Source organism: Sturnira hondurensis, unplaced genomic scaffold (genome assembly GCF_014824575.4).
Source record: "Sturnira hondurensis isolate 20B ecotype Veracruz unplaced genomic scaffold, ASM1482457v3 Scaffold0020601, whole genome shotgun sequence".
Classification (NCBI taxonomy): Eukaryota; Metazoa; Chordata; class Mammalia; order Chiroptera; family Phyllostomidae; genus Sturnira; species Sturnira hondurensis.
In genome coordinates, this window is record NW_028093232.1 from 3,197,847 (window position 1) to 3,214,268 (window position 16,422).

Sequence of the window (16,422 nt, forward strand, 5' to 3'; positions counted from 1 at the left end):
TAAAATATATGGGGATATATTTTATGTGTTTGTTTCATAGCTAACTACTATTACAGCCTGTATTCTGTGTTTTTCTCTACTTTGAGATTTAGTAGTTTTAACTTAAAGCCAGGTGCAGTAAGAATAAGATCTGTCACTAGCTGATACAGAATGTTTTGCATTCAAGAGGCAAATATCCCTTAGAAGCCTTTGTAAACTACTCACACAGGAATATATTTTGGTGCCACTAAACAAAATAAGGTAACCAGGTATCTTAGCATAGTTCTTTATCTATGCTAAGAAAAAAAATCTCAATGCTTTCTTACCTGTACCAATGAACTTTTATTTTCTGTGTGTGTGTGTGTGTGTGTTTTTAAATATATTTTATTGATTATACCATTACAGTTGTTCTATTCCCCCCTTTATTCCCCTCCACCCTGCACACCCCCTCCCCCACTATTCCCCCCCTTTAGTTTATGACCAAGTGTCTCAAGTTCTTTAGATTCTATACTTCCCCTACTATTCTTGCCCTCCCCCTATCTATTTTCTGCCTACTATCTATGCTACTTATTCTCTGTACCTTCTCCTCCCACTCCCCTGTTGCTAACCCTCCATGTGTTCTTCATTTCTATGGTTCCGCTCCTGATCTACCTGCCCTCTTGGTTTGCTTTTGTTTTAGGTGTGGTTGTTAATAACTTTGAGTTTGCTGTCCTTCCACTGTTCATATTTTTTATCATCTTTTTCTTAGATAAGTCCCTTTAACATTTCATATAATAAGGGCTTGGTGATGATGAACTCCTTGAATTTGATCTTATCTGAGAAGCACTTTATCTGTCCTTCCATTCTAAATGAAAGCTTTGCTGGATAGAGCAATCTTGGATGTAGGTCTTTGTGATTTCATGACTTGGAATACCTCTTTCCAGCCCCTTCTTGCCTGTAAGGTCACTTTTGAGAAATCCACTGACAGTCTGATGGGAACTCCTTTGTAGGTGACTGTCCCCTTATCTCTTGCTGCTTCTAGGATTCTCTCCTTCATTTTAATCTTGGCTAATATGATGTGCCTTGGTATGTTCCTTCTTGGGTCCAACTTCTTTGGAACTCTCTGAGCTTCCTGGACTTCCTGGAAGTCTATTTCTTTTGCCAGATTGGGGAAGTTGTCCTTTATTATTTGTTCAGGTAAGTTTTCCACTTGTCGCTCTTCCTCGTCCCCTTCTGGTACCCCTATAATTCAGATGTTGGAATGTTTAAAGATGTCCTGGAGGTTCCTAAGCCTCTCCTCATTTCTTTGAATTCTTGTTTCTTCCTTCTTTTCTGGTTGGATGTTTCTTTCTTCCTTCTGGTCCACTCCATTGATTTGAGTCCCAGTTTCCTTTCTATCACTGTTGGTTTCCTGTGCATTTCCCTTCATTTCAATTAGTTTAGCCTTCATATGTTCCTCTAATTTGTGACTATAATCAACCAATCTGTGAGCATCCTGATAAATAGTGTTTTGAACTGTGCATCTGAGAGGTTCACTATTTCTTTTTCACTTAGAGTTATAGGCTCTGGGGCTTTGAGTTCTTCTTGAGCCATGTTTTGGTGTGTTCGTGCCTGTTAGGTATGAGGACCAGAGCCCTAGGTGTTCACCAGGGCGGGGCAACTCAATAGCTGGCTTGTGACGCTGTATGTGGGGGCGGGGTCAAAGGAAAGCAATGAAGGTCCCCTTGCCGCCTCCCGCTGCCGGGGCCACTGGGTCCTTCCCACTGCGCGCACGAATGTGTGACCACGGTCAACCCACCACCTTGCGCACTCACTGGGTTCGCCCGCTGGGACCTGCGCAGTCTGCATCACTGCTCACTCCTCTGCTGGTTTATCTACGCATGAATGTGTGACTGTGGTCAGCCTGCCCCGCACCCTCACTGGGTCCGTGCTGCTACCCCAGCCGCCTGCGCACCTGGGTCAGGGGATCTTTTCTGTCCGACCCAGCTCTGCTGCTGGCTCCGCCCCTCTTACCGGTCCCAGTTGAACGGTTTGTTGTTGTTGGACTTCGGCATAGTTCAGTTTTCTGTTCTTTGGCTGCATCTTTGTTTACTAAACCTTTGTTGTGTTCACACTTGGTTGTGGGAGAAGACACAGTGTTTCCACCTATGCCTCCATCTTGGCGGGAGTCCCAATGAACTTTTGTTGTTTTAAAATGTAGGTCTGTTTAACAGTAGAAAGAAGCATCATGAAACTGTATTCCCCATTACTACATTTGACTTCACTGTGATTTGTCTAGTCTATTCCTTTTTTTGTGCTAATTCTGTGGCTTACTAGTGGGTATAAACCCACAGTTCAAATAAATGTAGTCTTATATTCTGGCTTCCCTTCAGATCGTATAAATCTCTGGCCTTTTACCAAAAAACGTAGTCTTAAGGTACATGCCAATGCATACAAGTTAACCTAATCATAGGATGATGTTTTTATTGGTCTATAGCTTAATTGGCTTAGTGTGGATTTCAATAATTGGAAAGACTGGGAAGATGATTCAGATGAAGACATGTCTAATTTTGACCGTTTCTCTGAGGTAAGTTCTTGTAAATGCATTCTTCTGCCCTCCCCTCAGTATATTTCTATGTAGTCAGTTTAATTCGTTTTTAAAACACTAAGTGGTATTTAAAACATTCATTACTTTTTGAGGCTAGTCTGCAATAAAACTAAGATTTTAAAAAAAGATTTTATTTATTTATTTTTAGAGAGAAGGAAGGTAAGGAGAAAGAAGGAAACATGAATGTATGTGATTAATATTGATTGGTTGCCTCTGGCACACCCCCAGCCAGGGACCTGGCTGGCAATCCAGGCATGTGCCCTGACTGGGAATTGAGCCAGTGACCTTTTAGATTTTCAGGATGATGCCTAACCCCCTGAACCAACCAGTCAGGGCAATAAGATCTTGACAGTAGTCATTTAATCCTAAAATTTAACTTTTTAAATATTAGCCCTTGGCTGGCCCTGGCTGGCCCTGGCTTGTATAGCTCGGTGGATTGAGCGCGGGCTTGCGAACCACATGATCACGGTTTGATTCCTGGTGGGGCACATGCCTGGGTTGCAGGCCAGTTCCCGGTTCCGGGTGGGGGATGCATGAGAGGCAACCATACATTGATGTTTCTCCCCTCTCTCCTTCCCTTCCCCTCTAAAGATAAATAAATAAAATCTTTAAAAAAAATTAGCCCTGGCTGGTGTGGGTCAGTGGATTGAGGATGGGCTTACGAACTGGAGGGGTTGCCTGTTCAGTTTCCAGTCAGGGTACATGCCTGGGTTGCTGGATCTCTCTCCCCAGTTGGGGGCACATGGGAGGTGACCACATATTGATGTTTCTCTCCCTCTTTTTCTCCCTTTCTCCCTCTCTCTCTATAGATGAATAAAATCTTTTTAAAAAATTGGTGTTATGTTATAAAGTTGATGTATAAAGACAAAAAATAAACCATGTAGTCACTCAGTGTAGTATAGCCTATGTGTGTGTGTTTTTCTTAAAAATGATCTTCATTTGTTTTTAGAGAGAGGGGAAGGGAAGGAGAAAGAGAGGAAAGAAACATCAGTGTGTCCCTGCCTCTTGCACACATGTCCTAGAGACCTAGCCCTGAGTGGGAATTGAATCAGCAACCTTTTGGCTTGCAGGCCAGCACTTAATCCACTGAGCCACACCAGCTAGGGTGTGTATAGCTAGTTTTTATTCCAACCCTGGAACAGATATTTTTAGGAGCACTAATACAGTAATTGGCTTAAATTATGGAGCCAGGTAATATGTATATAAACCTTTAAACACAAGAATCATCGTGTGCAGGTTTAATTCCCAGTTAGGGCACATACAAGAGTCAACCAGTGATGTATAAATAAGTGGAACAATAAATAGATTTCTCTCTCTGCACAATGAGTGATACGTAAGGATATTTTAATTTGTCAAATCAAGGAAAGGGTTTGAGTAAATGAACTGCTGTAAAGCTAATCAGAAAAGAAAACAGGCTCTAAGCTGAAGATATGCCAATGGAATCCATTTCTCATTGCAATTTGAAAATTTAGTTGACTAGTTTGTTTACATTTCTTTTTTGAAAACAGTACATTTTCAGCATTGCATATGCAACTGCTTATTTAACATTTCTCCTCACATAGCTCTAGCACCTTAATTTCAAAAGACAAAAGGGAAACTGTGGCCAGGTAGATTTTTAAAAAACAAAAGAGGGTAGACAGAATACTATGTGACTTTCCTCAACTATACTATTTCTTACCTGTAGTAATTGGTGCCCCCTTTTACCCACGTGTGCAAATCACAACTTAACATTGTTCTGTTTCACTGCCTGTCTATCCAGTGTAACATTAACTGCATTTTTTTGTTGTTGTTCTTTTGTTTTACCTCCTAAGTTGCTCTCGAATATGTTCAGTTCTCTCTTTCTGTTGCCATCTTGTCCTCAGCACCGCACATGCTTGGCACATTTTGAGCATTTTTTACTGGTAAAAGAAACTTAATCATGGTGTTCAACATTACCTTCAGACATAGGGAAAACTTTACTAGTTACTCATATTATTCAAGACTAGGTTGCCCTGAATTTTTACACTTAGAAATTTGACTAGGTATTTAAAACTCTAAAGTCCAGGTAAGCCTGTATTTTTGAAGTTTCTGATTTTTGTTTAAAAAGTTATACATGGTTGTGTAAATATTTTAAACTTTTAGAAGTTTAAACATTATAGAGAAGTTGTTACTTGGAGGAGAAAAGTCTCTCCCTATCTGATAATAGTTTCATCTTTGGCTACTTGTACACTACTTGCTTTATGATCAGAAACAATAAAGATGGGAAATTAGTACTTCATGTAAGTATATTGTTGTTAGTCCCATTTTATTATGAGTATACAAAGGTATTTATATATGCAGGGTTATTTTCCACTATGTGTACCTTTTCCTTAAAGAATTATGTTTATTTTCTGCTTTTAACTTAGTTGCTGCTATTTGACCTTTGATTGAATTTCAGGCCTTTTTATACAAACTGATTATTTCAAAGGACTTTATTTTAAACAAATCATTTATTGGTTCTTCTAAAACTATAATGAGGATACCATAATACATATGTCAGTTAGCTTAGGATATAATATAAGACTTCACAACTACAAATGAATCCCATTCTTTTCCTTAACCATCATCAGTGGTAATTGCTATTCAGATTTTGGGTGTTTGGTTTCTATATCATACATAGATACCTTGCTGATGAATTTTAGTAACTTCACTGTCCTTTGATGAGAACTAAGTTTTAACTTCCCTACAAGTTGTCAGGATTTCATATAATTACCTACAGTCTACCTTTTCCAGAAAGGAAGGTGCTTAATGTTTATTTTGCTTTTTTTATTGGTGCAAATCTATGGCAGAGTTAAGATTTATTCTGGAGCGTGCAACCTAATAATTAGGGCTTAATTTAACATCATTTTTTAAAACTAATTTCTACACTTCAAATAGATGATGAACAACATGGGTGGTGATGAGGATGTAGATTTACCAGAAGTAGATGGAGCAGATGATGTAAGTCTATAAATTTTTTTCTCTGTGTACTTAAATAGTAAGAAACAATGTATTTACAGGTTGTTTGCTGTAGATTTGAGATTTTTTTTTTGCTACTTCTTGATGCTTTATTTTTTTAATATAGGGAAAAGCAGTTTTTTAATGGTTCATTTTAAATAAATAATTAAAAATTTTAAAGTGCCCATTTTTTGAGGGATGGGTACCTGGTGCCTCATCAGCCATTCTAAAAGGGACCAGATTTCAAACAAATCTTTGCATGGAGATATCATATGCTGTATTCAATTAAAGAGTAAGTTTAGGATTTATTTTTACAAAGTTAAATGGGTTTTATAAAAGCAGGATTGGTCAGAGATTATAGTAAACATGGACTTTGTGAAGCTGTAAGAGGATATAATGGGTCACTCTTCTCAATATTCCCCTCTTTGTTACTCTGTTAACATCCTTAAGACATTTGTTCAGTACAGTTAGACAATTCACCAGCTATCATTAGCATTTGCTGTCTTCTATCAGTCCATTGGTCTTTGTATTGAGCCTTTTTTTTTCCTTCACTGAATGTCAGAAGAGAAGAGAAACCATTTCATACCAAGGTTCAATCTGGTTTAGAAGGGAGGTATTTAAAGAGTGGGCTTAAGAGTGCCTACCAAAAGGCACACAACTTCTTCATCTGTACATCTGTTTGTCTTCAATAAATCTATTCTAAAGTCTAAACTCATAAGCTTGATACAACCACGTATCTTTGTTACTTTAGTGAAAAGTACAGTGCTTCAGCTTTTTAAGGCAAGCTGTTCACTTGAATGTTTGATCAACTTGATAACTTTTTTGTATTTCCCCTTTTGCAGGATTCACAAGACAGTGATGATGAAAGTAAGTGTCTTTGTGAAAAGTATGTTTTACACAGTGATATTTCGCATTAAAAACCAATGAAGAGGTTAATTTCTTTGATAATTTTTAGGGAAAAGATACATTGTTTTTTCATGGCTTCTAATAAGTAGCCAAAACAGAAATTGGAATGAGATTCAGATTCAGAAAAGAAGAAACTGTTTAACTCTGGTGCTGGCTGCCTTTCCTATAAGACTTTGAAGTTGGTGGATTATTTTCTTGTCCTTTCATACTAATAATCTTTTTAAAATCCTTTCAGAAATGCCAGATCTGGAGTAAGGAATGTTGTCATCACCGGATTTTGAGAAAGAAAAATAACTTCTCTGCAAGATTTCATAACTGAATTTCTGAGTTGATTGCTCTAAAGGCAGATGCTGCATTTGCCTCCTTTAACCCATTTTCCAATCTGTTTGTTTTCTTAAAGGCTTCACTAAGGGTTGATATATGTACCATTGTATAGGGCAATTTTAAGTCAGCTAAGGCAATAACCTTATGCATGAACATTTCCCAGACTTCCATGATGCTGTTGAGGTCCTAAGCAATTGATACAGCAGTTGTGATAAATAAAAACATTTTTACCTAAGTCTCTTTTACTTCATAACATAGATACTGACATGGTAGGAAGTTCTTGGATTATGGAAAGATAGTTATAGATTTTAGTATGGACTCCAACTGGCTGAAACAAATTGGTTGATACCCTAAACTGGTAATCTGTTCCTCTGGTATATTCTTCAGGATTGTTCCACTAAAGTTATATTTTTTAAAAAATTTACTTCATATTATTGTACATAAGTGACCACATGTCAGTGTTCCAAATGTATCTTAGCTAAAACTAGTAAATGCCCTAACTTAGATGGTTTTTGAAGCCTATACATTTGGTATTGTTTGGCCCTTGAACTTTTACATCTCTTAGCATGGAGGACGAAGAAAGGCTGTACATTGTTGCTTGAGAGTCTGTACATTTAGACCAAATTTGTATTTACACTGTCAGTATGGCAAATGAGTGAAAACAATGTTAATACACTATTGGATTTTTTCTTTCTTTTCCTTTTTATTTTTTATTTTTTGATCCAGCTTGTACCAGGGCTGAAAACCTCAATTTATGTTCATGACAGTGGGGATTTTTTTTAAATGTCTATATTCTTTCTAATAAACTGTTGGAAGACTTATTGGCTGTCCTTTTAAGTGTCTGGTTTACTATAATTTCATGTATTGCCATTTACTGGAATGTAGTTATTTTTACTTGAGGAAGAGTTTGGGAATATTTCTCTGTTTGAAAAAGAGGCTCACTGTAATATGACAGGAAACCTTTTAAAAGTGGATCTGTAATAGCAAATTGTAGATGCACTTTCCATCAGTTGGAAAAGAAAGTGTTGTGATTTGATTGAAATAAAACTAAATGTGTTGTCCTCCTCTAAATCTTTTGAGCTTCTGCATTTTGGCAGTTTTTTCCCCCTCCAGTTTCTATGTGTATTTGTCATAGCATAGAAATGCTTTATATTTCAGCACTTCTTTGTGTGAGACCTGAGTTACAGGCAGTGTTAAGTGCTGGGGGATGCAAAGGTGAATCTTTCAAGTAATTGCTGGATTCAGAGCGCACGGGCTAGGCCTTGGGGTCGGGGAGAACATTGGACAAAAACTTGGTAGATCAGAAGTGCACTAACATACTGGATAGGGCATAAAAACCTTTTTTTCGTTCCCGTTATGACTGTTTAGAATGATATTCAACATCATATTCTTGAAATGCTACAACTAGAAAATCTTCCCACTTTTCAGTAGCCCTGGTCGTAACACTTGACAGTCAACTCTGTTATGTTACAGGAGTACCTTGGGTTCTGGTCCTGTTAAGAGATTGCAGTTTCTCAAAGACCTAGTGAGGAATGCCTTTTCTCTCAGTGGGAGATATTTTTTAGAGAGAAACATCTATCTTGCTGATTTGGGACCAAAACTGCAACCTAGACATGTGCCCTGACCAGAGTCAAACCCTAACCTTTCAGTTGTAGCTTGATTCTCTTCAAAAACTACTTTTTAGAGTGGGACATCAAACCATTTTACTACGGGGCTTCAGGGGGCAAGGGAAGAGCTTAGGATGGCAATGAGATCTGACACCCTCAGCCAGCTGGGATCTCCCCAGTTTCATAGTCATCAAAAATTGAAAAACTCTGCATGTCAGATCCTGGAAGTTAAAAATGTTAAAGATTCATCATTTTATGGCTGGCCATTAGGCTACAGAGCATTAAAGTACAGCTTGATGGGTTTCTGATCCCATCTGCTTTTAAGATTTTTTTTATTTTAAAAATCTGTTCACATTTGAATGGTTTAAATTTGAATGTGGGATAACATCTATTCTCATAGTTTGTACATTTGCTGAAGATTCGGTAATCATTTAAGGAATATCATAGCGTGGGAAATGTTTTGTGACTGGGTGTGGAGGAAAGGAAACTAGTGCAGGAATTCAAATGGCAAAAAAGGTAAACATCCCTGGCTGGTGTGGCTCAATGAATTGAGCAAAATTTTATTTCACAGCACCAACCTGTGAACCAAAGGGTCACTGGTTCAATTCCCAATCAGGGCACATGACTGGGTTGCAGACCAGGTCCTAGGAGGGGGTGTGCAAGAGGTAGCCACACACTGATGTTTCCCTCTTCCTCTCAAACAAGTAAATACAATTTTTTAAGGTTTTTTTTTTTATTTGTTTAAAGATTTTATTTATTTAGCCCTGGCTGGTGTAGCTCAGTGGATTGAGCGCGGGCCTGTGAACCACAGGATCACGGTTTGATTCCCAGTCGGGGCACATGCCTGGGTTGCAGGCCAGTTCCTGTCAGGGGACTCACTAGAGGCAACCATACATTGTTGTTTCTCTCCTCCTCACCTTCCCTTCCCCTCTGAAGATAAATAAATAAAATCTAAAAAAAAAAAGATTTTACTTATTTATCTTTAGAGGGGAAGGAGAGAGAGAGAAACATTAGTGTATGGTTGCCTTTCATGCACCCCCTGCTGAGAACTGGCCTGCAACCCAGGCATGTGCCCTGACTGGGAATCGAACTGCGATCCTCTGGTAAGTTTTTATTTTTTAGAGAGGGGAAGGCAGAAAGGTAGAAAAGCATCAATGCCTTGCTGCATCTCGTGTGCCCCCCACTGGGGACATGGCCCACAACCCAGGCATGTGCCCTGGGCTGAGAATGAAAGTGGCCACCCTTTGATTCACAGGCCAGCACTCAATCTACTGGGCCACGCCAGTAAGGGCATATTTATTTTTAGGGAAGGAGAAAGGGAGAGAAATACCAGTGTGTGGTTGCCTCTTGCACACCCCTTCCTGGGGACCTGGCCCACAACCCAGGCATGTGTCCTGATTGAGAATCAACCAGTTTCCCTTTGGTTCGCAGGCCAGCGCTCAATCCACTAAGTCACACCAGCCAGGCCTAAATAAAATATATATATATTTAAAGAGTTAAACTTGAGACACTGGCAGGGAGACCTGGAAAGGCAGATTCCAAACAGATGTAAGTGGTCAAATAGGGTTTGTCATAACATTTAAGATGCTGCCAGTCTTGGTGGTGTTCTTAATGGTTTTCTTCAAAGTGAAAACCAAATCATGTCTCTTGCTTATAAGTTGATATTGTCTGCCTGGATAATTTATGTGAAGAACCTATTTAGAACTCTAGCCTAAATTTCTTAGGCTCAAAACAGTGACCTTCACCTGCATACTCTATTTAGTAACCCATTTCCTTGCCTGAATCATAATGATCCTAAGTTTAAGAGTGAGAGAACTATAATAAAGCAGCCACTCCTACAACTAATAGCTTCCATTGGGGAGTATACCTGTCCCTTAACTATTGGTCTCTTTTCACAACTAAATAGCCTCTTAGCTTTACCTCCTTCCCTTTTTCTCTAGCCCTCTGGCGCATCTTGAACCCAGAGTGGTTCTCAAACTGTCAACATCATGGGGCTTTAATAATGTGGATTCCTAGGTCTCTAGTAGGTGTATGTGAGGCCCAGGAATTTGCAGTTTAACTGGTAGTTGAGGTCGGTGATTGAAGTGTCCTGTGCTAGTGGCATCAGTCCCACAGAGAAATTGGTTAGGAGTCCTGGCTGGTGTGACTGAGGGGATTGAGTGTTGGCCTGTGAACCAAAGGGTTGCTGGTTCAATTCCTGGTTAGGGCACATGGTTGCAGGTCAGGTCCCCAGTGAGGTGCCTGAGAGGCAACAGCACATTGGTGTTTCTCCCTCTTCCTCCCCTCCCCTCTATTTAAAAATAAAACCTTTTTTTAAAAAAAAATATGTTAGAAATATAAATTCTGGGCCGGCAACAGACCTACTCAATCAAACTTGAAAGGGTTATTCTGATTCAAAGTTTGACAACTGTTTTAGATCTAAAATGCAGATTCTAAATCAGTTGGTCCTGCTAAGATTATCAGTCCCATCCAGTGTGAATTTTTGTAATGAAGGAAATCTGTCCATTGACAGAGAGAGTAGCTACCTGCCACATAGAGCTATCGAGGATCTGAAATGTGGGTAATGTGACTGAGAAGCTGAATTTTAATAATTCCATCTATCTAGTGACTGGCAGATGCATGAACTTTCTGGCCCACTAATGGGAAAAAAGTTAATCAGTTTTGTTTTTTATTGTTCAACTACAGTTGTCCCTATTGCCCCACCACCACTGTCCTCCACCTTACCACCCACCCTCAATGCTAGCCCACCTTTGGCTTTGTCCATGGCTCTTTATATGTGTTCCTTGATGACCCTTCTTCCATTAATCAATCTTATCTCAGTAAGGATAGGGGGGAATCTTTCCAAGCATGATACAAAAAAAATCTAGAAGCTACAAAGAAAAAAAAATCTCGCATTAAAAATTATTTAGGTTAAAATATAAGTGATATACTAGAAGAAAATATTTACACCATGTTTAACAAAGTATTTGAAGATCACTTACAATCAGTAAGACAAGCCATTTGAAGGGGGAAATGGGCAAAAGGTAGGGACAGAAATTCACTGAAGAAATAAATGACCGATAAACATGAAAGTATTCCATCTTAGTAGAAACTGGGGAAATGCAAATTTAATTTTATTCCTTCAGTATTAACCACATTTTAAAAAAAGATTTTACTTATTTATTTTTAGAGGGGAAGAGGGAGAAAGAGAAACCCTTTGGTTCACAGCCCGCACTCAATCCACTGAGCTCTACCAGCCAGGGCTTAACCACGTTTTTAAAAATTTGACAAGAATTTTGGAGACCTGGCAAATTAGCAAGATGGTTTTACAGGGCCATGTGGCAGATTTAAAATAATATAATTTTAAGCCAGCATTCTATTTCTAGGAGTTTACATTAAGTACTGGATGGTGTACACAATGATGTAAGATCTTTTTTCACTCAGTATTACATGTAATAACCATATGACACAATCCAAATGATCATTAATGGAGTAAATCGTTACACATTGTTATGGCACAATGTATACTCATGATTGATAAAGTAAATGTAAATGTACTGACACAAAAATTTCTCCAAAACAAAAATCAGAACTTGGAAGTTTCCTGTAGTGTGCTTCCATTGAAGTTTTAAAAAACTCATTCTGGGGGGGTGGGATGGGATGGGAGTAATAGACAGAAAACTGTACTTGAAAAATAATTAAATAAAAAAATTGGAAAAAAACAACCCTCATTCTGCCCTGGCTGGCGTGACTTGTGGATTGAGTGCCTGCAAACCAAAGGGTAGCTAGTTTGATTCCCAAGGGCACATACCTGGGTTATGGACAGAGTCCCCAGTAGGGGGCCTGTGAAAGGCAACCACACATTGACGTTTTCCCCTCTCTCTAAAAATAAATAAGATCTTTTTAAAAAATTCAATCCATTAATATGGATATGGAATGGGTAGAATGTGAGTGGGATATATGCAAAAAAAAGTTTTTAAAAATACTTTATCCATTTCCACACAGGAGAAGGAAGGAAGAAAGAGAGGAAGAGAAACATCGATGGGTGGTTGCCTCTCACACACCCCTGTATTGGGGACCCAGCCCACAGCCCAGGCATGTGCCCTGACTGGGAATCGAAGCAGCATCCCTTCAGTCTAGTGCTCAATCCAGTCTAGTGCTGGACTGAGTCTAGTTCACAGTCTAGTGCTCATTCCGCTGACCCACACCACCAGCTAGGGCATGCCAAATGATTTTTAAAGGTTATTTCTGGGAAGGGGAGTGAGATTTTAGGTGTAGTGATGAAAGGACTCTAATTCTTTATACCTAGAATATGTTTATGTACTGTGAAAAAATACTCTGCTAATAATGAATTTCTAAGGAAGAACTTTTCACAGTGATAAAAATTGGGAATGACTATGGGGAGTAGGATGCCTAAGTGAAATGTGAAACTAATTGGAATTGAAGAAATGAAAGAACTCTGAAGCTACAGTACTGAATGCATTATTTTCATGGAATTTGAAATCACCCAAGATGATAGTCAAGAAATGTGGTAGAGGGCCTGGCCAGTTAGCTCAGTTGGTTGGAGCGTCATTCCAATATGCCGAGGTTGCAGGTTTGCTGCCTGAGTCAGGGCACACACAAAAAACAATGAAATGCATAAATAAGTGGAACAACAAAGCAATGCCTCTTCCCCTCCTCTCTCCCCCTTGTTCTTCCTCTCTAAAAATTAAAAAAAGAAGCCCTGGCTGGTGTAGCTCAGTGGATTGAGCGCGGGCCTGCGAACCAGACGATCGCGGTTCAATTCCCAGTTAGGGCACATGCCTGGGTTGTAGTCCAGTTCCCTGCAGGCCAACTCCCAGCAGGGGACGCACAAAAAGGCAACCATACATTGATGTTTCTCTCCCTCTCTCCTTCCCCTCTAAAGATAAATAAATAAATAAAATCTTTAAAAAAATTAAAAATGAAAATTAAAAAAAGAAAGAAATGAGGTAGCCCTGACTGGTGTGGCTCTGTGGGTTTGGCATCATTGTGCTAGCCAAGAGGTCATTGGCTTGATTGCTGATTAAGATACATGCCTGAGTTGCAGGCCAGGTCCCCAGTTGGAGACCAGTGACCGGTAAATGATGTTTCGTTTCTCTCCATTTCTCCCTCCCTTCCCCCTCTCTAAAAATAAATAAAAATATTATTAAAAAACTAAAAATGTAGAATCAGAAGACATTCTACCAATTAGCAGAGTACTGGAAGAATGTGAAGCATGGTCATCGTGGATGGCAGTAAAATAAGGAGTGGGCAGAAAACACAATTTTCACCTTAAGATGAAATGGTTTTCAGTCTTAAATTATGGGGTCAGTCATTTGAAAGTAACTTCCGGTAAGAAATCAGATGTTCGTGGTTCCTATTGTCATGTAAAGTAACTTGTATTTTACATGAAATATTACCTGATATCTGGGAATCAAGAATTATGAAGTAGGACTTCCGCCAAGATGGAGGCATAGGTGGAAACACAATGCCTCCTCGCACAACCAAGTTTAAAGACGACAAAGTTTCAGTAACAAAAACGCAGCCAAAACACAGAAAATTGAACTATATGGAAATCTGACAACGACGAACGGTTCAGCCAGACCGGTAAGAAGGATGGAGCCAGCAGCAGAGTCGGGTCAGGCAGCAAAGACCTTTTGGTCCGACCAACCCAGGAGCGGAGGCAGTTGGTGGATCCCAGGCGTCGGTGGTGATGGGCGGACCCAGTGAGGGTGCAGGGCGGCTGGATGACCATGGTCACACATTCACAGGCAGATAAACCAGCGAAGGAGCGAGCAGTGAGACAGCGGTGGGAAGCAGCAGAGGGGAACGCCATTGCCCCTCTTGGACCCCACCCCCACATACAGCGTCACAACCCAGCAACAGAGTTGCCCCACCCTGGTGAACACCTAGGGCTCTGCTCCTCATAGGTAACAGGCGCGAACAGACCAAAACATGGCTCAACTCAAAGCCCCAGAGCCGATAACTCTAAGTGACCAAGAAATAGCCAACCTATGAGATGCACAGTTCAAAATACTGGTGATCAGGATGCTCACAGAACTGGTCGATTTTAGTCACAAATTAGAGGAACATATGAAGGCTAAACTAATTGAAATTAAGGAAAATGCACAGGAAACCAATAGTGATGGAAAGGAAACTGGGACTCAAATCAATGAAGTGGACCAGAAGGAAGAAAAAAATGACCAAACAGAAAAATATGAAGAAACAAGAATTTTAAAAAATGAGGAGAGGCTTAGGAACCTCCAGGACATCTTTAAACGTTCCAACATCCGAATTATAGGGGTACCAGAAGGGAAAGAGAAAGAACAAGTGGAAAACTTTTTAAACAAATAATAAAGAACTTCCCCAATCTGGCAAAGGAAATAGACTTCCAGGAAGTACAGGAGGCTCAGAGTCCCAAAGAAGTTGGACCCAAGAAGGAACACACCAAGGCACATCATGATTACATTAACCAAGATTAAAATGAAGGAGAGAATCCTAGAAGCAGCAAGAGATAAGGGGACAGTCACCTACAAAGGAATTCCCATCAGACTGTCAGCAGATTTCTCAAAAGAGACCTTACAGGCAAGAAGGGGCTGGAAAGAACTATTTCAGGTCATGAAATCCAAAGACCTACATCCAAGATTGCTCTATCCAGCAAAGCTTTCATTTAGAATGGAAGGACAGATAAAGTGCTTCTCAGATAAGGTCAAGTTCAAGGAGTTCATCATCACCAAGCCCTTATTATATGAAATGTTAAAGGGACTTACCTAAGAGAAAGAAGATAAAAAATATGAACAATGAAAGGACAGCAAACTCACAGTTATTAACAACCACACCTAAAACAAAAGCAAACCAAGAGGACAGCTAGATCAGGATCAGAACCATAGAAATGAAGATCACTTGGAGGGTTAGCAACAGGGGAGTGGGAGGAGGAGAACAGGGGAGAAGGTACAGAGAATAAGTAGCGTAGATGGTAGGTAGAAAATGGATGGGGGGGGGCAAGAATAGTAGGGGAAATATAGAATCTAAAGAACTTGAGACATGTGGACATAAACTAAAAGGGGGGAATGGTGGGGGAGGGGGGTGCAGGGTGGAGGGAATGAGGGGGCAATTAGAACAACTGTAGTGGTATAATCAATAAAATATTTTTTTAAAGAAAAAAAAATGAAGGAGGACCATAACATGTCAGAACTATAGATGACATCTGTACAGAAAGACTGCTAAAACCTATTTCAACCTGAGCTGGTCAAGTATACTTTTACTTTAGACAGTATTACTTATAAATTTAGCAAGTAATCTGATTTCACAAGAGGACAGGAAATTGCTACAGTCAAACATTGATAGCAAAGAAGTGAGAAAAATTAAAAGTTCACAGAAGCATAATGAAGAAATGGCTTTATGTATCCACCTCTGTAATATTTAAGCATTTACTTTGCAATGTGTTATGAAGATTTAACCATACAAATATCCAAGAAAAAATTAAAATTACTTGATAATCTGCTAAGAGGACCAATGTGTGATACTTTTGAAAGAGTAATGAGCTTTAGTAACCTGGAAATTTATTTGAAAATCTTACACCTATATTAAGTGAAGTGTTAGTGTAACTGTGTTTGATGGTTAATAAAATTTTGGCCAAGACCAAAGGATCTTACCACAAAGTCAATAAGTAAAAAATACTAGCTAACACAAATTATGCTATATGCCAAACATTGTTCCAAATGTTTCTTTCTGTATTAATATACTTAATTCTCAAGACAACCCTGAGATTAGTCCCAATTTATTATCTCTTATATAGATGAGGAAAGTGATGTACAGAGATTTTAAATAACTTGCCCAATGACATGGCTCCAGTGGCAGTACTCTTAAGGAGTAACCTATATACAGAAACTTCATCTGTGCTAGTTGAGGGAAGCCAGTTAAACATATAGGTGTCTATTAACTGGGATGCTGCCCAACATAAATGGAAGAGTATGGATCAAAAATAATTTTTAAAAGGTGTTAATTGATGCAGTTCATTGAAATTACCTTTGACCCACTTCATCATGGAATGAATTCCCGGTTGCCAAACTCACTTGGTTCTTTTTAGCCCTTATTTTATATGAT

The 16,422-nt window shown here is 39.3% G+C and overlaps 1 protein-coding gene across 2 annotated transcripts in view; it reads left to right on the forward strand.

The window, feature by feature from the left end:
- The window catches only part of PTGES3 (prostaglandin E synthase 3), a 30,692-nt gene extending 22,891 nt beyond the window's left edge, over positions 1-7,801 (forward strand). The window contains exons 5-8 of one of the 2 annotated variants that reach the window (XM_037030027.1): positions 2,435-2,524; positions 5,441-5,503; positions 6,343-6,367; positions 6,642-7,801. In XM_037030027.1, coding sequence (XP_036885922.1) covers positions 2,435-2,524; positions 5,441-5,503; positions 6,343-6,367; positions 6,642-6,661 — 198 coding nt within the window. In that variant the 3' untranslated portion in view covers positions 6,662-7,801. The remainder of the gene's footprint in view (positions 1-2,434; positions 2,525-5,440; positions 5,504-6,342; positions 6,368-6,641) is intronic. The other variant, XM_037030028.1, reaches the window with a different exon arrangement.
- The last annotated feature ends 8,621 nt before the right edge of the window (positions 7,802-16,422 follow it).